The sequence below is a fragment of the Hemicordylus capensis genome, chromosome 4 (genome assembly GCF_027244095.1).
Source record: "Hemicordylus capensis ecotype Gifberg chromosome 4, rHemCap1.1.pri, whole genome shotgun sequence".
Lineage (NCBI taxonomy): Eukaryota > Metazoa > Chordata > Lepidosauria > Squamata > Cordylidae > Hemicordylus > Hemicordylus capensis.
Genome location: NC_069660.1, coordinates 290074579 through 290097560, shown reverse-complemented (window position 1 = coordinate 290097560; position 22982 = coordinate 290074579). Strand labels below are relative to the sequence as shown.

General features: G+C 41.6%; 1 protein-coding gene across 4 annotated transcripts in view; it reads right to left on the bottom strand.

Moving 5' to 3' along the window:
- Positions 1-22982, bottom strand: part of ZFPM2 (zinc finger protein, FOG family member 2) — a 563228-nt gene that overhangs the window by 451697 nt on the left and 88549 nt on the right. For all 4 annotated transcript variants that reach the window (XM_053244778.1, XM_053244780.1, XM_053244777.1 and 1 more), the window contains one exon: positions 1888-1989. In XM_053244778.1, coding sequence (XP_053100753.1) covers positions 1888-1989 — 102 coding nt within the window. The remainder of the gene's footprint in view (positions 1-1887; positions 1990-22982) is intronic.

Below are 22982 nucleotides of genomic sequence, written 5' to 3'. Positions count from 1 at the left end.
CCAACACCAACACTGTTATCATACACTACCATAATATCTGCATTGCAGAAATATTTGATACAAAGATCTACACATGACACATAGTTGTGTGCATCTTTTCTCCTAGTGTATCTATATTTTCACCTCTGGAGCAGGGGTATAGAGAGACCCCCGGGAGCATAGGGACAAAATCTTTGTAGGGTCCCCCCCATCACATGTCCCAAGCCACACACCCTGAGTCTGACATCAGACACAAGAAGCAGGGCAACAAACATCTCCCCCCCACACTGCCGTCCCCTGCCCTGCACCACTGCCCTTGCCCCACCGCCACCACCCTTGCAGCACCACCCCTTACCCTTGCGCCGTTGCCACTTCTTATCTTTGCCCCGTGACAACGATGGTGCAGTGGCTGGGCTAGGCATCTCCTGCCGGCCAGCATGACTCTCTCTCTCTCTCTCTCTTGCTGGCCAAACTGCACACCTGTGCAGTTCAACTATGGACGTCGCATGCCCATGACACCACGGACATGCAACTTCGATAGTCAAACTGCACAGTTCAGCTGGCCGGCGAGAGAGAGAGAGGTGCGCTGGCCGGCTGGAAAGGCCTGGCCCAGGCACATTGCCCACCGCCGCACGAGGGCAAAGATAAGAGGTGGATGGCGGTGCAAGAGCAGATGTGGTGGGGCAATGGCAGGGGCGCAGTGGGGCAGGGGGGTGGTCTGCTTGGGTCCCCATTGGGGGCCCTCTGATCTTCTGGGCCCAGGGACATTTGTCCCTGCTTGTCCAATGGACACTACACCCATGCTCCCACCTCTATTCCGGAAACTCCTTTCTAGAAAGAAAGATGAGGAGAAAGATACAGATGGTTGCATGTCAGATCTAGTTTGATCTAGTTTGGGGCAGCCCCTCCTCCCACCTTCCCAGGAGTACGGAAAGACCAGTGTTCCCTGAGAGGAAAGCAAGAAAGGGTGCACCCAGGCTAGGGAGCTCTTGTCCTCAGCTCCCAAAAAGACCAACAGCCTGAGACGTTTTATTAATCTGTTATTTGCTTCTTGTAATATTGTAAACCACTTTGGGTGCTTTTGTCAAGGCAGAAAGAAATAGATAGCATGATGTAGAAGACTGAGGTTCAAACCCTTCATCAGCTGTGATAGCTTCAGGCACAAGCTGATGTATCTCTGCCTAACCTAACATTCAAGAATATTGTGAAAATGTCTAGGAGCTAAGGATGGTGAAGCACTTTGCACAGAAGTGCAATAAAAATTATTGTAATAATAAAGGACTATTGAGACCATCATAGCCAAAGGTATAGCTCTTTTGGATTTTCAAAATCCTTCCCATATATTCTTTTATTGTATTCTTTATAACAACCCTGTAAGGGAAGTACATTTCCTATCTGCAACCTGCTTCATACATAACCTTTTCCCAAGCAAGTGTTGAAACAAGGCATATATAGAGTGAAAACAGATCCTCTGCATAGCTATTGCTGCTCTACCTTGCACACACTGGCTGACATCCAGACTAGTGCTGCACTAGTGCAACAAACAAAGATGCACACACATACATTGGATTGCCCTTCAATCCTGGGTCTTTTCTCTCTTGTACTTAAGAGATACTTAGCAAAAATGCTAAGGAATAACAACCTCTTCCAATATATTGCCAATGGTAAATTTCAAGAGGATTTTCTTTCGCATGAAACTTCACATAAACAAAAATAGGTCTCCTTTTCCTTGTGGCTTACCTTAATACAATCTCAATAAAAGTATTTGTGAAGAGAAAGGAAGCCCTTGGAGATAAATTAGAAGATAGAACTGAACCCTTGGCTTTGAGATGCCATGCTGACTATAGGTTCATTTAAAATGTGAGTTTTGTGAGGTTGTCTGGTTTTTTTATCAGTATATTTTCTTACCTGGCCCATCCCAGTCTTCTGTTTCTAGCATAAGTGGCCTAGGTTTCTCCAATCGTGCATCTCCATCAGAATCTGCTGCTTCTTGACTGCCCTCTTCATCACCTATCAATTCACCAAGAAAATATGTTCAATTAACATCATTTGAATGTAAAAATTGGAACAAGATTCACAAGTGTGATATCATTTCACGAGAGAGAGAGAGAGAGAGAGAGAGAGAGAGAGTAGAACCTCATTAATCGCGGACTCCACATCTGGCCGATTTTTTTGCTATTGGGGGACATTGCTGTGCTGCTGGGGACTCGCAGATCACGGTAGGCCACTTCCCCCTGCATTTTTATGGTCATTGCCCCGCTTTTTGAAAAATTTTCCAAACCTCCAGGAACCTAACCTCCACGATCACATTGCCCCAATGCCTCCTTATTTGTGATTTCTGTATCTGCAGCAGCAGCAGAGAACAGAACCCCCGTGAATATGGAGGTTCTCCTGTGTATCACACACACACACACACACAACTCACACATGCACTATATCTTTGTTATACATATATATATATGAGACAATGGATGACATCTAATTTAGCACTGCACTCGTACCGCAGTGCCAAGATCTAGCCAAGGGTTCTCAACATTAGGTCCCCAGATGTTATTGGACTTCAACTCCCATAAACCCCAGCAAAGGCTTCTGGGGCTGGGGATTATGAGAGTTGAAATCCAATAACATCTGGGGACCCAGCAATGAGAATCCCTGATCTAAATACTGTTGCACTATCGTGCAAGCAGAGGAAGAGACAATTTTTAATTATCTTCCCTTCCCTCAGATGCCCTTCCTGCATCACAAAAATTTACCCCAGAGGGTCCCACAACCCTCAGGGACATCATTTCAACACACAATGGGTTTCACTCAGAAGAGAAGATTGTTGAAAACCACCTCTTACCCTGTTCATGTGATGGTGCATTTGTTATCTGGATCCCAGCACTGCTGTATGAGCGCAGTGCTAATTTGGATATCAGCCAGCAATTTTATGTATGTATTTATTTATTTTTATTTAGCACATTTCTATACTGCCAAATGCAAGTGTATTGTGGCAGTTTACAATTAGTTAAAAACAATCAAACCAACGATTAAAAACAGATGACCGAAATTAAAATCAAATCTAAAATTAAACTAAAAGCTTGACTGAACAGGTGGGGTCTTCAGCTCCAACTTCAACACGGAGTGTGTTCCACAGACCCTGGGCAACTACAGAAAAGGCTCATCACTGAGTCACCACTAGACAAGCCAGTGGTAACCGCAGACAAACCTCCCCTGCATGGTGGCTGCCACAGCTCCAGCGCTCAACCTGGCCTCTCTGCATGTGCAGAGAAATATATTTTATTTTTCAAAAGCTGATTTTGGCTTCTAAGAATTGGGTGCACCTCTTTAGTTCTGATGTGTACAGGATATATAATCTGATATGTAAAGGCATAATTTGAGTTAATTCTGACCAAGAATCTATTTTCCCCAAGATCTATGTTCAATGCCATATCTCAGTTTGGAAACACAAAAAGTAATAACGAGGAATTCAAGGATGTGCAGATTGCTTTTTTCTCACCTTTTCTCTTCTATACCTAGACCTACAACCAAATTTTAACCCCAGCACGTCTCATTTTAGAAACTAAGCACTATATACATTATGCTACCTGTCAACTGGGATTACAATTAACAAATAGCAGAATAGGACACATCCTTGCCCTTCTTGTATCACAAAGGGCTTTTTTAAAAAAAACCCAACACATATTTTTAGGATTTTTAGTTTCAGGTTACTATCCAAAGGACACAAAGTTGGAAGCTTCACTAAAATCAAATGGGTTTAGAAGACTGAAGCTTCAGTGTCAGACAGAAGTCATTCTCCACAGCACAATATTAAATCCATACAGTTCATATCAATATCAGCCTTTCATAAAAAAAAAAATCTTATGCAACAGCAACTATTGAGCTTTTTTGACTGAGTATCACAGCAGCTGTTAGTCCCCTATAATGTATTTTGCAATCAGTTAAATCTGCAAAGTATTTTTTTAACAATGAAACAGTTCAGAACTGACAGGTCTAGTTTCTTGTTCACAACTGCTTATCACAGCATAGATATCATATATGTTTTCCAGGTGCTTTCTATAGTTAGGATACCTTCACAGAAGCGACTCGTGAAAGATAAGGTCATAAAAGAGATGAAAAATGTGTGAGCTTCATACACTCATGGTTTTATCATCAGACAAGATAGCTTTCGGTAAAGGACTTTCAGTTACAAACAGAAAGCTGACTACAAGACAGAAGGAGAAATGTGGAAAGTTTGAAATGGAATTCAAGTTTACTCTTCCTGGAAGTGTAAATGCAAAACTGATCGACCAGTATTACCGAACATATAACACTATGGAAACTCTGCTTAAAAGTAGTAATATACCAAATTCTGAAGAGGCATGAGAGAGTTTGTGTCTTTGTGGCTGACTGCATGTCCACTGTGTGTACACCCTGCAGAAAAACAAGGCGGGCTTTAAAACTAAAAACACATAGGAACGTTCTTGCAGATCAGAATGATCCAGCTAGTCCATCATTCAGTTTCCACAGTGCTATGCCACATGCAAAGGAGGCATAGCTAGAAGAGAAGGGCGGGGGATGTCCCTGGGTCCATGAGGGCCCACTGGCTGGGAGGCAGCTCACTCTTCCTCTCCCACGTCCATGAGTCACTGGCAAGCTGTTGACTCCTTATCAGAGGACTCCTCTTGGCTTCAAAACAGATGAGCCTTCTCCAGGAGATATATTGTACGTGTAGGTAGTAGGTAAATATGTTACTTCCCCCCCCAACCAAGTCAGGAGAATGCACCTATGTGGGGAGTGTGTAATGTTGTATGTATAGTAATGAAAGAACAGACATGATGAGAATGTTTTATTTTTCACTATGTCTTACACTTCTTCTGCAGCAAAGACATGGGAAGGAGGAGAAGAAGTGGGGGGGGGTGAGTGTGTGTGTGTGTGTGTGTGTGTGTGTGTGTGTGTGTGTGTGTCAGGGGCCCATTTTCACTTTTTTTCCTCAGGCCCACTCTAACCTTGCTATGCAATATACAACATTGTATATGTAATATACAACTGATATTTATATATCGCTTTTCAACAAAAGTTCCCAAAATAGTTTACATACATATAAAGAAATAAACAAAATGGCTCCCAGTCCCCAAAGGGCTATCTATCTATCTATCTATCTATCTGACAGACACCAGCAACAGCCACTGGAGGGATGTTGTGCTGGGGATGGATAGGGCCAGTTGCTCTCCCCCTGCTAAATAAAGAGAATCAGCACTTTAAAAAGGGTGCCTCTTTGCTTAAGTTAGCAGGGGATAAATATGCTTCTGTGAAGCCCACAAGCAGGGCGTGAAGAGAACAAACCATCTCTACTTGTCTCCAGGTATTCTGTATCAGGTATTCAGAAACATACTGCCTCTGAACACAGTCTGAAGTTTGCATAATTGTTTTTAAAGACACAAACTACTCTCACATATTACAAGGAACACCATGGGGTATATGCAGTATGTAGGCCAGTAACAGCTAAATTCCATAATGCATAAAATAACCTAAATTAGCAGACATGACTAATCAGTGCTAAGTCAAACATCGAATCAGTGCTGGCTCACACTCAACCTGCAAAATACTGTTCTAACTACATAGACATAACGAAGCATAACCTACTGATTAACTCTGCAGCTAAACATGACGCACCCGAATCAGTGTACAAACCCTAGACTGGGAGCCCACATCTTAAATGATAGGGTGTACAGCATGGAGCTATATCAGTTTAGCCACATGCCAAGAGAATGTAAAGCTCTTACTGCAAAATGGGAGCACACTGCATAAACAGGCAAGGAGAAAACCAGAGGAAGAACCCTTACAGGTACTCCACTAAACACTTGAGGAGAATCTCTACTCTGCTCCTGCAATTGGTTATGCAAGGATACAACACTTCACACAGATAATAAGGGCATAAGCAGAATAATGCTTATTCTGAATAATGCCCGTTCATGCAAGGATGTTATTTTACATGTTAATAATGGACTGTTTAAAATATTTTCTACCCTCCCCACACATTCATGATGGAAAAGGTTGCAAATCAAACCATAAACAATCTTGCCACATCCTTCTCCATGCGCGACGTGCATGTGCGCAAAGGACTGCTGGGAGTTTTTTCCAGCAACATCGGGGAAGGGGTGGCAGGGAGGTATCCTGCCGCCCCAATTACTCTTAGCATTACGGCGCCAGAGCGGGAAAGTGGCGGGAGGGGTAAGTAAACCCTCCTGCCACTCTTAAAGCTACCCCCCCACCCGAACCGGACCACCCAGGTCCGGACTGGTCCAGACCGGTCCGGAGGCTTTTTCAATGGCCTCCGGACTGGTCCAGGCCCATCCCTACTCTATGCATGAATCTGTCATGTGGGCTTGAAATGGAAATGGATAAAATGTTCTACATATGGTCCAATGTTTGAATCAAACTGTACAAATGGGCAAATCTTATATGCCTGCCTCTCTGTGTAACACTTTAAGGAATCTTTTTAAGAATTGTGTGAGTCAGAAACCAGTCTGACACTGAAACTAGAAAGCAGAATTGAAAATGTGTAGTTGCTTTATTCGACCCTCTAATGATCCACCACCTCGTCAAGAAAGGGACACTTAGATTTATACAGCATCCAGAGTTCTGCACGCAAAACTATCAGCAGAGAGCCTTATTTATTTACTTAACATATTTTTATACAGGACAGCCTTGTTATCCACGGATCCAGAGATCCGCGGTCAGGAAAAAGACACCTGACCCCAGCATAAGCGGGGGAACATCGACTTTGTGCATCCGCAGGTTGGGAGTGGCTGGAAATGACCGAGGAAGTCATTTCCAGCTGCCACTTTGTTAGTCAGAGCCACAAAATGGCTCCATTTAAGGGAGCCAAAACCCCCGGCGATTTTCGGCCAATCCAGGTCACAGCACGACTCAAGGGGGGGGGATCAGCAAAGCATGGTAAGGAGCTCCCCCTCCATGTTTCCCCCCGAAATTTGGCCGAAATTTGGCCATTTTTTAGCCATTTCTGGCCAACTAGGAACCTAACCCCGGCTATCCCATTTACTTTAATGCCTCGATATTGGCAGATTCCATATCAGCGGCTGCAGCTGGGAACAGAACCCCTGCAGATATCAAGGTCCTCCTGAATGTTAAAACACTCCCTTAATAGTTTCCAAGTATTCCTCCCCTAGGAAGCAAACTCACAATGCACCACACACTGTTGCTGATGGTTCCCTGAATCTCAGGAAGAGCTTTTAAGGGAGCATCAGGGGACTGCTGTGCAAAGGAAGGGATAAGGAAAATGGCTTGCACTTGCACACTTGCGCTACCACTAATCTAGAAGCTACTCACTGAACAGAAGTGAGTTGTGATGACCTGTAAATAATACCTGCATAATCTGGCTCTTTAAATTGTTAAAATTTCAGGACTGTTTCTGTATTAGATCTTGAAGAAGTGTAACATGGACTAGTTTCTGAGCACAGAATGCATTACAACTAAAGAAGAAAAATCCAGAGAGAAGCACCATGTCAGCAAACCATGGTTCTAAGAATATAATTATAAAATTATAATATTATAACAGTATAGAAAAGCATTTTAGTAAACCATATATTCTGTTATTTTCCAATTTAATTTAATTTTAAAAATTTGTGTCTCTTTTATGTCAGTTTTTTTAATGAAGCAAATCCAGCTTTGCATGACAGAAATGGGACCAAAACATGAGAAAAAAATCACAGGTCTTCCACAGCAGGTATTTAGCACCATTTATATCCCATGTTTTCATGCTCCTTTCTCCTGACTGCCACCTATCACTTAGTAATAGGTGCTTATTACTTACAAAGTGACATTTTAAAAAGCGCTAGTGACAAGCAGGATGTTGCTTTCATACTTGAACTGCATAGCTCTCCAGCTGCCAAAATAACAAGGAACATCCCATGGGACCAATAGCACAGTATTGTGTTGCCAAATACAAATGTTTGAAAACCACAAGTCAGAACTCTAAAGGGGTGTATCAGAGCCTGAAATCATTTTTAATATTAATACTACATTATTTTTACAGTTTCAGGATACACCCCATTTTTGCTATCCAACCCGAAGATTAGATTTGTTCTTCTTAAATAAAACCTCAAATATATATGGTTAGGGTTACATTAGGACATTCAGGTATATCTATTTGTGTGTGTGATAGAGGGAGGGAGGGAAATGCATACAATCAGATCAGCACTCCCGAAGCAAGCTATTCTTATAGCTTTACAGCTGTTTAGATTTTTGACAATTGGAATTGTACTTCAAACTCCAATTCTGTTCATGATTCTCATCTGCATACCTATATAGTTTCTTGGATCATGGACTATAATCAAGAGTTCACAACCAGTGGTATTCCAGATGCTGCTAAATTACAACTCTCATCATCCCCAGCTACAATTTATTGTTGCTGGAGATTCTGGGAGTTGTTGTTCAGCAACATCTAGAGTACTACTGATTGGGAACCCTGGCTTATATGATTCAATATGATATTCCAAGAGCAGCAAATTTTGATAATATAATAAAATAAAAAGATTTGCTCCTTTAACACCTATACTGTATCAGCAATTTTCCTTTAACATCTATACTGTGTCAGAAATTGATATTTATTAGATTAAGTGTTGTTTTGAAAGTGTAATTCACCCTGAGGGATGAGGTGAACTACAAATCCAAATAAATTAACAGCTTTGAATGAGTATGTCTGGTCAAAATTTGCTTCCATTTTTATTCTACCATGTGGTAGAATAATCCTGTCATAAAGAGCATTTATCCAGCACCACAGATTTAGAATGACACAATTTTGTCCAATTAAGTCACATTATCACTACACTGTCCAAGTCCTTTGGGCCCGAATTGATAAATTGCCATTAAAGAATATTCTGGGATTCCCCATCAGCACCCAAGACACTGAAAACAAAAGCATAGGAAAAAATAGTTGCCTCTTGGATTAATCAGAAATAGACTGCCTGGTACCAAAAAAAAAAAGTACTGCAGGAAAGCAAATCATCGTTCATATACATCATGCTACTGTCAGGTTCATTTATAGTCATTGTCCTATGAGCAGACCATCATACTCAGCACCTCTAATGAGCTGAATATGAGCCAGTTTGATGTAGTAGTTAGTGTGTTGGCCTAGGACTGAGGAAACCCAGGTTCAAATCCTTGCTCAGTCATGAAGCAAAATGAAGCTACCTTACACTCTCTCAGCCTCACAGGTTGTTGTGGGGATTAAAAAAAGCAGGGGTACCTTCTCATGGAGGGAAAAGAATCTATATCTTCATAAGGCTGGCCTTTTGCAGTGAGATGATCAGGTCAAAGCATCTGACCAGGACAAGAGGAACCAGAGAATTTATTTATTTCTTCATTTATTCATTCATTCATTCAATTTTAATACCGCCCTTCCAAAATGGCTCAGGGCGGTTTACAATTAAAAACAAAACCCTTAAAACAAATAACAATTAAAACAGAAATATAAACAATATAAAACATCAATTAACAGTTAAAACATCATAAAAAACAATTAAACAATCAGAACAATTTTTTTTAAAAACCAGCAAAGCAGGTTACAGCATTAAAACAATTAAAACTAATTAAAAACCCTGGAAGGCCAGGCCAAACAGATAGTTTTTAAGGTTTCAAGGTTTAAGGTTTTAAAGGTTTCAAGGGAATAAAATGTATAGGTTTTAAGGGAATAAAGTAGAAACAAGAAGGGGCAAAGCAAGAAGCAGAGCCTGTGAGGTGAACTAAATAGGAACTCTGTTATAGAGACAAAGTCTGCTAAAAAGAAGGACAAGTTTATATTAGAACAGGAGAGAAGTGACTCAACACACTAAGGGCTGGGAAAGCAAGGCAAACTAGCAGCTCGGGCTAAATCCAGCACTCAAGTTCTTCCCATCTGGAACGCAGCATAATCTCCTATGCGAACTATTCCTGCGAACTGGGCAAAGAGGCATCTTTTAAAGTGGTGGTTCTCTTATATTAACCAGGGAGAGAGCAACTGTTCCTACCCAGTCCCAGTGCAGTCTCTCCAGTGCCTGTTGTTAGTATCCATCTTGTTTATTACTGTGAACCCTTTTGGGGCAGGGAACAATTTTCTTACAACCCTGCTATGCAATCACTTTGAGAACTTCTTTGTTTTAAAGTAGTATATGAATATTTTCAATAACAATGTAAATAATCCTGAGGACAGCCCACTCCCATTCAAGTTGAAGCAAAACCTAGAGGGCAGGGCTCCTAAATCCCCTCATGTGAACAGCAGCTTGGACACAGTTCTTCCTTTATGGACCTCAGAGGATGACTTCCAGCCTGGACTATGATCCAACTAAAGTCAATAGAAGTCTTGCAATTATTATAGTCCCTAGTAATTATTATATCTAGATGGCATCACGAGTGTAAAAAGGATAAAGATAAGAATTACTAGTGATCATCCAGCCCATTATCACATGTCTGATAGTGGCCAGTACTGTTTGCTTCAGGGAACACCACAGGGCACTGAAGATCCATAAGGATGTAACAAATGTGCTGAATTTTGTCATGGCACGCAAGATAAGAGGGGAAGCACATTAGAAGGAGATTTAATTCCCCAGTGCTTTATTGCTGTTTTCGAGTTTACATACAGAAACACAAACTCCATAGAACTATAGAGTTGCAAGGACCATGCAAGCATCACTCTCACATTCATCATCCTATTCAATCAAGACCACAGAGTGACACAACTAGAGAACAGATTTAATGTAAGACAAATGGTTTGATATGAGCCACGCAAGCATGCTCTCACCACCTGAGCCAACAGAAAGCAGCTCCTCCCAAGATCACTGCACAAGCCTGTGGAGGAAATACCTTTCCGACCTCAACTATGGTAATCAACCAGCTCATTTCTAAAAAAAAAAAAAAGAACATAAAAACAACCCTGCTGGTTCAGGCACAAGGCCAATTTATTCCAGCATCCTCTATCACTCACAGGGTTGACAATAATCAATGTGTGTGTACACACACACACACCCCTACATACACACACACCACATTAAAAAAATTTAAATCAGATTTTAATTGTTTAAAAAATTCATTTCTAAAAATTACCCAGGTCAAAGATATCATCATGAATATTAGTCATAACATATAATTATATTCTACGAACATGTTAACAGCAGTATATGGGGATTAGAGAGAACAGAACTGATCAATCCTATTCTGCAGATGGTGTACATGCAGCTCAACACACAGACAAGCTCTTGCCCCTCTTTCTAAAAGTGTGGAGACAAAGAAAGTAAATGAATGACTAGAAGATGGGGGGGGTGGAGTAAATCTCAGCAGGGGTGGGGGGAGTCTGGATATAAATGCAAGGAATAAGAGAGGGGAATATAAAGTGAAACCAAAAGTGAACAGAACATATTCATGAAGTCCTGCAGAAAGTTTTTCCCAGTGTATTCTCTATTCTAGAGGGCAAATACCTAACATGGCTGCAAGCAATAAAAGATACCCCATACTGGAATATTTTAATGAAGTTCCTGTACCTCTGCATAAGACAGGCATGTGTGCAAAATGTAAACAGTGCAACAGAGAAATGCTGGTTGCTCGAATGAAACAGCATTATGAAAAGTGTGTACCTACCTCCTAAAAATAAAACCTACATCTATCTCAGAATATGTATTAAGGTTATATTAAAGGTAAAGTGTGCCGTCAAGTTGATGTCGACTCCTGGCGACCTCAGAGCCCTGTGGTTTTTCTTTGGTAGAATACAGGAGGGGTGTACCATTGCCTCATCCCACGCAGTATGAGATGATGCCTTTCAGCACCTTCCTATATCACTGCTGCCCAACAGAGGTGTTTCCCATAGTCTGGGAAACATACCAGCGTGGATTCAAACTGGCAACCACTGGCTTGCTATGCAAGTCATTTCCCTGCTGCGCCATTAGCTGGTTAGAAGGTTATATTAGATAACAAGAATATACTTTTACTAGAAAATGATTAAATAGACTCTTCCTGACTAATGATTTAAGTTGTGATTTAAATCATTAAAATTGAGTCCTGTGATTTGATTTCTATCAAATTAACTCAGTACATACATAGTGGCCCACCAGATGCCTCTGAGAAGCCCACAAGCAAGAGGTGAGGGCATGCCTTCTCTCTTGCTGTTGCTCCCCTACAACTGCTATTTAGAGGCATCTTGCCTCTGAAGCTGGATGGCTTCATTTTGTTGGTCCTAAATTTCCAGGCCTTCAGTTTCATGGGATGACCCCTGCTGGATCAGGCCCATCTAGTCCAGCATCCTGTTTCACACAGTGGTCCACCAGATACCTCTGAGAAAACCACAGGCAAGAGCTCAAGGCATGGCCTATCTCTTGCTGTTGCTCTCCTGCAACTGGTATTCAGAGGCATCTTGCCTATGGCTTCATTTTGTTGGTCCTAAATTTCCAGGCCTTCAATTTCATGGAATGACCCCTGGTTCTAGAGTTATGAGGCAGAAAATTTTTGCTCTTTCCACTCTCTCTACTCCAGTCATAATTTTATACATCTCTACTACAGGTGAAACTCGGAAAATTAGAATATCGTGCAAAAGTCCATTAATTTCAGTAATGCAAATTAAAAGGTGAAACTGATATATGAGACAGACGCATTACATGCAAAGCGAGATAAGTCAAGCCTTAATTTGTTATAATTGTGATGATCATGGCGTACAGCTCATGAAAACCCCAAATCCACAATCCCAGAAAATTAGAATATTACATGGAACCAAGAAGACAAGGATTGTAGAATAGAACAATATCGGACCTCTGAAAAGTATACAGTGTACTGTGCTTGACTGGCCAGCAAACTCGCCTGACCTGACCCCATAGAGAATCTATGGGGCATTGCCAAGAGAAGGATGAGAGACATGAGACCAAACAATGCAGAATTGCTGAAGGCTGCTAATGAAGCATCCTGGTCTTCCATAATACCTCATCAGTGCCACAGGCTGATAGCATCCATGCCACACCGCATTGAGGCAGTAATTGCTGCAAAAGGGGCCCAAACCAAGTACTGAATACATATGCATGCTTATACTATTCAGAGGTCCGATATTGTTCTATTCTACAATCCTTGTCTTCTTGGTTCCATGTAATATTCTAATTTTCTGGGATTGTGGATTTGGGGTTTTCATGAGCTGTACGCCATGATCATCACAATTATAACAAATTAAGGCTTGACTTATCTCGCTTTGCATGTAATGCGTCTGTCTCATATATCAGTTTCACCTTTTAATTTGCATTACTGAAATTAATGGACTTTTGCACGATATTCTAATTTTCCGAGTTTCACCTATATGTCTCCCTGTAATTTCCCGTAATTTCCCCGCCTCTTTTCCAAACTAAAAAGCTCCAGATGCTGTGACTTTGTCTCATAAGGAAAGTATTCCAGGCCCTTGATCATCTTGGTTGCCCAATTCTGCACCTTTTCCAGTTCTACAATGTCCTTCTTAAGATACAGTGACCAGAACTGCATGAAGTCTGGACACTGCACATTTGCACTTCCCTTTCAGTCATACCCTTTCACTTCTGGCCAAGGCAAAATCAGGATCAAATTCTTATAGATTTCAAGAGCTGCAGCAAAGCAGACTGCATTATTTGTTCACAATCCAAATAATTTAAACATAAGGACACATCCTTTAGAGGGGCACATCCTTCACAAGGGCACAACAAATATGATCCTCAGAGTTGTGTGTGTGTGTGTGTGTGTGTGTGTGTGTGTGTGTTTGGTAGCAGCTTGCCTCTTTGGTAGTGTGAGCTGCGGGGTTAACCACATACAGGCTGTTAATGCACACAGTGCCTATACTTGTATATAGATTATCTCTGTGGATCAATTAAGTCTTCATTCAACAAACTGAATATATTCCATAACATATTTGCAAAAAAATTAGAATCCTCAACATTCATGCATGCACATATTGATCAGGAACTTCATGCTGTTGATTCTTTAAAATTGTACAGTACTATTTTCAGTACACACAAGGCCTCGTTCTTCCCCCTTTCCCTTGAAGAACATGTGTCCTCACATATTATAGACTATCTCCGCTTACCCAAAAGAATTAGAGTGCCCTTCATTTCTTTGAAAAAGCCTACATAAAAGCTCCAGGAAGAATTAAAAATAAATAATAAAATTAAGGAAGTGCAAGCTTGAGGAAACATCAAGAATTGTCAGAGAAAGATAATGTCATTCCTGGGGGGGTTATGGGGCCTAGTGCCAAGCAAAGCTGGGGGCTGTTCAATCACCTCTATCAGTGCTCTATCAGTGTCTACACTCCAGCCAAATCCAGAGAAAACAAGGAGTCAAAGATGCAGGTCAATAAGCTTATAGATGATTTGCGCAAACAGCTCCTCCAGCAAGGTAAAAAACAAAGTCATATTGGTTTTTCGTTTTTTTATTCCTTCACTTTGAACTCTTTGGTCCAAGTACACCCTGGAAATGTCACTGTTATATGCAAGAAATTTAAAGAGCTGAGCTTCTTAATCCCGTTAAGAAAAAAGAACAAAGTTGTCTGTAAAGACCTCCCTATTGAACTCAAAAATGATTATACTTATGTTGATCCTGCTCCCAATTGCTCAGCGTTAGAAGAACAGAAAATATGTCATTAAAGACATTGCTAGGGAGGGTGAAAAATACTATTGATAGAAAATAATTTTAAAAAACCTAACCCCTTCTGTTGAGAAAGAGAGCACAAATACATTAAATATCAGAGCAAGACAAAAAAGAAGCTACAGAACATATTTTCACATGCTCACACAAAATCATTCAGCAGAAGGTAGGCGGGAAACTAGAAAATGATTTTCTAGGCTGCCAAGCATTTGGCTAGCATTAAAAATGCTGCCAGCACAGCTCCACACAAACAGCATGAAGGAGAAAAAAGGATGCAGGCAGCAACAAAGGGCTAACACAGTGAACAATCCTGGGATCTTTTAGCTGTGGTTATAAGATCAGGAGTGAATCAGGATCGTGCCCACCCCTCCCTCTTACTTGCAGATTTCCTTTTCCTCTTCCCACTAATGTGTTATGTGTTGCCAGCAACATTAACTGCTATTAACACTGAGCAGAATCCCCCCTTAACTATGGTGGGAAGAGTGCTGACATTTCAGAGAAGTGAAATTCAAAGCCAATTTCAAAGTTCCTCCCAAAGCAAAACATTCTGGGAAAGTTGTTTTAAAAAATCAAGCTAATTCCAGGGTTCCTCCCAAAGTGAAATGTTTTGAAAAACTGAAATTTAAATCCAATTTCAAGGCCCTGCCCAATTTGAAATGTTTAGAAAAAGTGAAATTCAAAGCTAATTTTATCTTATCTTTTGTTTTTGTTGTTACACTTATGTTTCTTGCAAACCACCCAGAGACATGAGTTTGGAGCGGTGTACAGATATACTAAACTAATAACTAGGGTTCCTCCCAAAGTGAACACTGGGAATTTTCAAGAGAATTTTCAAAGGAAGACAAATGAATGTGTATAAGACAAGTGAAATTTCTTGGCGAGTTTCTGTATACCCCTAGTTTGGAACTGCTTAGAAAACCCTGGCTAAGAGAAAATCTGCACAGTGTCTACCGTGGTTAATGTTGATGCTGATGTAACACTTAACTGTGGCTAAAGCACAGCTGGGAAAAGGCCGTGGGAGCATAGTGAGGAAGCTGCATGATCCTGCAAGTTGTCCCTCATCTCTTAAACTGAAGTTATGAGATCCCCAGAGTTACATGTATATCAGCGACTAGTCTCAGACTTGAAGTCTCACTGCTACTATTAATATGAATCTCAAGCTCCACACCAGTAAAATAATGAAATCGTTTAACTTATTTAGTGACCCAAGAGCAATGTGTAATACGCAGTGCTGGTTCAGGTGTCATGTGGAACCTCAGAGTCGGGTTGAGACTTGGAAATGTGCACTTCCCCACTTCCATCCCAGCACAAGCATCTACTTTCTCTCTAGGTTAAAATCTGCCCAAATTGGTTGTGTCATTCGAACCCACCAATCCAACTTATTCTAACCTACTTATTGCAAAGAACCTGAGCTCTGTAACTCACTTCAAACCTTGGGTACAGATCTCGGGTTATTTGAAGCAAGTAGGTTAATATAAGTCACAATTGGTGAATTCAGACAACATGACCAATTTCAGCATATTTTAACCTAGGGAGAAAGCAGATGTTCACTTGGGGATGAGAGATGGGAGCGCATGTTCCTGCAACTAAAGGACATTGCACAGTGTGTGGCTCTAACTGAAGTTCTGCATGATGTCTGAACCAGCCCACTGCCTCATTTCAGTTGCTGAACATCCTTGTTTCAGATGCTAAACATCCTCATTTCAGATGCTAAATTTCAACATCACCCCCAACCTTATACATCAGGTCAATTCCTGCTACTCTTAAGTTCCTGACTAATTAATCTGTTGAACCACCCTAACCTCACTTCAATTGCATTTCTACTGACTCTCCCCTATCCTATCCCTAACTGCAATCCCCCCTTTTCCCCCACCCCCATAAAGCATATACTTTCCTACATAGGAACTTTGTTCCTACATAGGAACAAAGGAAGCTGCCATATACTGAGTCAGGTCATTGGTCTGTCTAGCTCAGTATCGTCTTCATAGACTGGCAGCGGCTTCTCCAAGGTTGCAGGCAGGAATCTCTCTCAGCCCTTTCTTGGAGAAGCCAGGGAGGGAGCTTGAAACCTAGATGCTGTTCCCAAAGCAGCTCCATCCCCTAAGGGGAATATCTTGCAGTGCTCACACTTCTAGTCTCCCATCCATATGCAAACAGGGCAGACCCTGCTTAGTTAAGGGGACAAATCATGCTTGCTACCACAAGACCAGCTCTCCTCTCCTAAAGGTAAAGTTGTGCTCTCGAGTCGGTGTCAACTCCTGGCGACGACAGAGCCATGTGGTTTTCTTTACAGGAAAATACAGGAGGGGTTTACCACTGCCTCCCCCCGTGCAGTGTGAGATGATGCCTTTCAACACTTTCAGCACCTTTCTATATTGCTGTTGCCCAGTATAGGTGTTTTATACCAGCAGTGATTTGAACCAGCAAACCTCTTGCTCACTGGGCAAGTCATTTTCCCACTGCGCCATTTCCCCGCTGCGCCATTAGGGCTTTTATAGCTTTTTAAAAAAATCTTATCTATCTTCAATGTACATTGAAAACTCCCTGGTAAAGGCTCATAATTTAATCTGCACACAGTTTAATTATACAATATATTTACTCAAAGCATTTCATAATCAAAATACTAACAAAACACAGTAATAAAAATCAAGCATAATCCAATATTTCTGGGTTTATTATATTTTATGAAGTTATATTTCTGAACTACTTGTTAATAGCCTTTAGGTTTGTCTGACCAAAAGATGACATACAAATTTAAAGATAAATATAAACAAGAAAACAACTTAAAAAGCCAAGGCTAACATTGAATCAGCAAAAATGCAGCTCAAGTTTAATTATTTAATTAGGGTCCAAGGCTAAAAAACAACTTAACTTGCCTCCTAAACCTATGGAGAATCAGCCACAGTCCACAAAAGGTAATGGGCCAAGCATTTCACCACCACAGAGAAGCTGGTGCTAAATAAGTGTTAAACATAAGTACTTGGTTGTTGTGCCAAAAATGCTACATAGTTTTAGAACCTGCATCATAAATTGGCACCATCTAATCTTCATCAGCACCCCTACCCACATCCACCCTACAGAGCTAGGAAAAGCAAGTATGCCTCTCCCAAGGACCTTTGTTTCAAAGGACAAATCTACAATGCAGGAGAACCTCATTAACTGCGGACTCGCCACCTGCAGTTTCGTGTATCTGTGGCTGGGTAATAAACATGTGACCTCTGTATATATGGGAGAGGCCAAAAAAAATGACCTCAGAGGTCATTTCCGCCCTCCATTTTGACACCAGGAGCCATTTGGCTCTCTTTCAAACAAAAATGGATGTAACATTGAGATTTTCGGCCAATTTTATATATGTGGGGCATTTCTGAACTGCTGAGGACCCCTGGAGCATGGTAGGCCATCCTCCCTGCATTTCTAGGGCATTTTACCCTGTTTTTCACCCCCCAAACTGGCAAAACCCCAGTGATTTTTGGCCAGTTTTCTCTCCCTGGGAACCTAACCCCCACGATCCCATAGCCCCAATAACCCAGTATTCACAGTTTCCGTATCCAAGGTAGTAGCAGAGAACAAAATCCCACAAATACTGAGGTTTTCCTGTATGGGGAAAATAATTTTGGCCTGCCTTGCAGGGATGCTATAAAAATAGTGTACATGAAGTGTTTTGAATGCTTGAACTATGTTACATAAAGGTTGAGCATTATTAAGCCTATTTCCTTCAAGTCCTGCATAATCCACTCTGCAACAACATTTTCAATGGTCACCATTAGCAGCTAGGAACATAGGAAGCTACCATATATTGAGTCAGACCATAGGTCCATCTAGCTCAGTATTGTCTACACAGACTGGCAGTGGCTTCTCCAAGGCTGCAGGCAGGAATCTCTCTCAGCCCCATCTTGGAGATGCCAGGGAGGGAACTTGGAACCTTCTGCTCTTACCAGAGCAGCTTCATCCCCAGAGGGGAATATCTTACAGTGCACACACATCAAGTCTCCCATTCATATGAAAGCAGGGTAGACCCTGCTTAGCTAAGAGGACAAGTTATGCTTGCTACCACAAGACCAGCTCTCCTTTCCTTGACCAGCTCTCCTCTCCTTAAGTGCTGCTGCTGAAGAAAGGAGCATTCTGTTCAGGGAACCAAGAATTAACAATAACTTCCTTCCTGAGCAGATCTTAGATACCATTATTACCATATTTGGGACTGGGATTTTTTTTTTTTTTTTAATTGTAAACCTGTGGGGATAAGGCTATTAGGAAAAAATGCTGAAAGGCGCTTTGAGCCTACAGGATAGAGCAGGATATAAATCAAACACACAGATCTAAACTAAATGTAGCGTTTGCATTTAGCAGAGGAAAATGTAACCAGTTTTTCTCTGCTAAATGTAAACTTTAGCAATATCAGAGGAAACAATACCAATAGCAGAGCAAACACTGAGGCTCTATACAGGATCCGTGTGTAGAGCCTGCATAACTTGACCTGCTCTCCCCGCAGACGATCCAGTGTCGAGCCCTGGGTGGCTGGATCGGCCACCCACACAACTACCGGATCTGTCACAGAGCTTGTAGGGATGGCAGGGATTGGGGGTCGCCCAGCCCCTGGAAGCCCCAGCATGCCCCGTGCGAGTGTTGTAGCCGCCCAGTCAGGGGTCTACTCATGAGTCGCTGCAGAGTGAAGCCGCACCATGGCGACTCATGATCAGATAAACGGGGTTAGCGGAGCACTCACTCCACTAACCTCGTTTAAGGGTAGGGGTACTTTCTGCAGTTTGCTGCTGGGAGCCACACAGCTCCTGTTGCAGCACACGACTGCAGAAAAGTGGGCTAGGCTCCCTTAGCCCCCTTTCCTGTGGTCGTGAGAATTGCCTCATTACATCTAACAAATGGATCCTTGCTGTAACAGAAAACAAGGATGCTCCCCACCTCGCACAGCATATTTTCTTAAGCTCTTCCTGCTATGGGAGGACATCAATATCAACGTAGTAGGATTCCACACACTCTCATGTTCCCAGGGAGAAAAGCATATGCAAGGATTTGCTCCTCGCACTGCTTTCCCAATTTTTCATGCTCTTGGGGTGGTACTATGGCATGGTCCTTCAATGCAAGGCTCAGGGGCTGATGGCAGTCCCCATCACCCTAAGTGCCGCTCCCTGACTAATTGTTTACTGTGCTTGTGTGGAACTTGAGACAAAGCTGAATACTCTGCACAGTCCCCCTGGAACCATGAGAAGATGACCATTATTATCATGCAATGCTGCGCTTTGCTTATCACTAGAGGGCTTCTTTAAGGAAAATGAGGGCCCTTTTGAGCCCCTGCACCATCTTGGAAGGCATGCAGAGATTGCTAGGAATTGTAGTCTTTCCCAGCACTTCCCAACAGAGCTCTTAATAGATGGCTCCGTCTCTCTTAAAGGGTCCTCCCAGCACTGTGCAGTACTGTGCAGAGTTCAGGACAGTGGGAAATTGCTCTCACATTGAAGAGTTTTTGCCAAAGTTGCCCCTGCTTGAAAAATAGTGAAAATCACTGCACTATGAGGTTGTGGGTGAACTGCAAAGAATACACTGATCAATTGTCCAAGCTATGGCAGAAGGCCAGTTCCCTAATATATACTCCAGACCTGGCCAATCTACAAGCTCCACTAGTCCCTGGGGCTGATGTTGCATATCCCTTCTGTGCCTGAAATAATGAATAATCATTTCATTATTATTCAACTACTTAGTTGGCTGAGTGAAAGAGAACTGGCAAATCAGCAGAGAAAAGAGTGATATTGCTTAGACGGACCCTTTTAATTTCAAAACAATATTTATTATGACATTTGTAAACCAAAATTTTTTATTATTATTTCTTGTTTAGACAGTCAGGCAGGTGTTATTGACTGGTTTGTTTTATCCAGACATCGAGTCCTTTCCAAGGACCTGGGATGTCAGAATTTTGTCATCAATATTGTTCTTGTTCCAGCACCTGGCACAGTCCTTGTTGACCCAGGCGACGACCGATCCGGTATAGATTTATTAAAGTTACGTCTCACCATATTGTTGATGAGAGAGGCACTCTTCGTCTGGCTCCTCTGGTGAGACCTGTCCAGTATGGTTAGACCTCTAGCATAGCTCTCACCTTCCTCAGAGCACGCAAGCCCCACAACCACGCCAAGGTAGTGCCTCACTGGGGTTGTTGTTGTTTACACAGTCAGACAGGTGTTCTTGACTGGTTTGTTTTATCCAGACATCGAGTCCTTCCCAAGGACCTGGGATGGCTGAATTTTATTGTCAATGTTGTTGCTGTTTATTATTATAGATATCGTCACAGAATATAAACTGTTCCCAGTAACGCTGCTTTTTGTAACTGGCTGATGGTAATTTCTGTGGCCCCTATGGTGTTGAGGTGCTCTTCAAGGTGTTTTGGAATTGCACCTAGGGTGCCAATTACCACTGGGATTATTTTGGTCTTCTTCTGCCACAGCCTTTCAATTTCAATTTGTAGATCTTTGTATTTGGTGATTTTTTCTATTTCTTTTTCTTCTATCCTGCGATCCCCTGGTATTGCTATGTCGATTATTTTAACTTGTTTTTCCTTCTTCTCAACTACAGTTATATCTGGTGTATTGTGTGGCAGATGTTTGTCTGTTTGTAGTCGGAAGTCCCATAATATTTTTGCATCATCGTTTTCTACAACTTTTTCCATTTTATGGTCCCACCAATATTTGGCTAGAGGTAGCTTGTATTTTTTGCAGATGTTCCAGTGAATCATCCCTGCTACCTTGTCATGCCTTTGTTTGTAGTCAGTCTGTGCGATCTTTTTACATTAGCTGATTAGGTGGTCCACTGTTTCATCTGCTTCTTTACAAATGTGGCACTTGCTGTTGTTGATTTTTCAACTTTTGCTCTTATTGCATTGTTGTTGTTGTTGTTGTTGTTGTTGTTGTTAATTCAATTTCTATACCGGGCTTCCAAAAATGGCTCAGGGCAGTTTACACAGAGAAATAACAAACAAATAAGATGGTACCCTGCCCTCAAAGGGCTCACAATCTAAAAATAAACATAAGATAGACATCAGCAACAGTCACTGGAGGTACTGTGCTAGGGGCAAAGCAGTATCAAGGCAGTGCGTGCACACATGCATTTAGAATGGGGCTTTCCTGATTCATCTTGAGTGGGTTCTAAAATTAACTGAGCGGACATTGAAAAATGTGTAAGTGCGCACACACATGCACGCCTTAGAGGGAACACTGACCACCACTGCATAAAATAGCAAAGTTCACCCTTCATTGTGAACTGAGTAAAGGGCACAATGAAAAATGTTAAGCACTAACTGATTTTGACAGAAGTCAAATAAGTACAGCCATTAAAATCTCTATTACTTAACAATGTTTAACTTTATTTATTTATTTATTTATTAAATTTATTCCCCACCCAAACTTATGTCTCTGGGTGGCTGTAACTTGGGTGTAACTTTAGCTACACCAATGAACCTTTATCACTTTTTCTCTTCTTGAAGCTGCTCATTCCTACCCCTCAAGTGCTAAATGGCTTGGGTTTGACATCCTTGAGACATCACCTCTACCCTAGTGTTCTACTATATACTATATTTTCAAAATAAAGTTTGTTTGTTCGTTCATTTATTTGTTTGTTTGATTTATATATCACTCATCTTAAAATGGCTCAGGGCGGTTTTCATTAAAATACAAAATACATAATAAAACACTTTTAAAAATTAAAAAAACATTTAAAACCAAATTAAAAATGATTAAAATTAAAAGACCTGGGCTAAAAAGATGGGTCTTTAAGACTCGCCTTGAAGGCCTCCAAGGAAGTTAATCCTCTCATGTCCACAGGGAGCACATTCCACAAACCAGGGTGACAAATGAAAAGTCCCAGTCCCAGATAGCCATCACATGAACCAGTGGCACTCGAAGATAGACCCCCTCCTGATGATCTTAATGAGTGGTGTGGATCTTGTAGAGAAAGGTGCTCTATCAGGAGTACCTGGACCTAACCCAGACATTCAAGGCTTTAAAGATAATAAACAACACTTTGTACATTGCCCAGAAACATGTTGGCAGCCAGTGCAACTGTTTAAGATCAGACATAATCTGACCTCTCTGTGATACCTCTGTGATATTGCTGACAAGGACAAATAGATTTGGGTGTCATCAGCATATTGATAACACCCAGCACCAAATCCCCTGATGACCTTACCCAGAGGTTTCATGTACATGTTAAAAAGCATTTTGTCAAACACAAAATGGAGCCCTGAGGGACTCCATACAGTAGCTCCCATTTTGCAAGAAGGATTGCTGGGCATCTCCCTAATTGGCCCTGTAGAAATACTGGAGTCGAGATCAGCCGGAATGTGAGAGATTTTGTCTGCAAAGGCATCACAGTGAGACATTGTT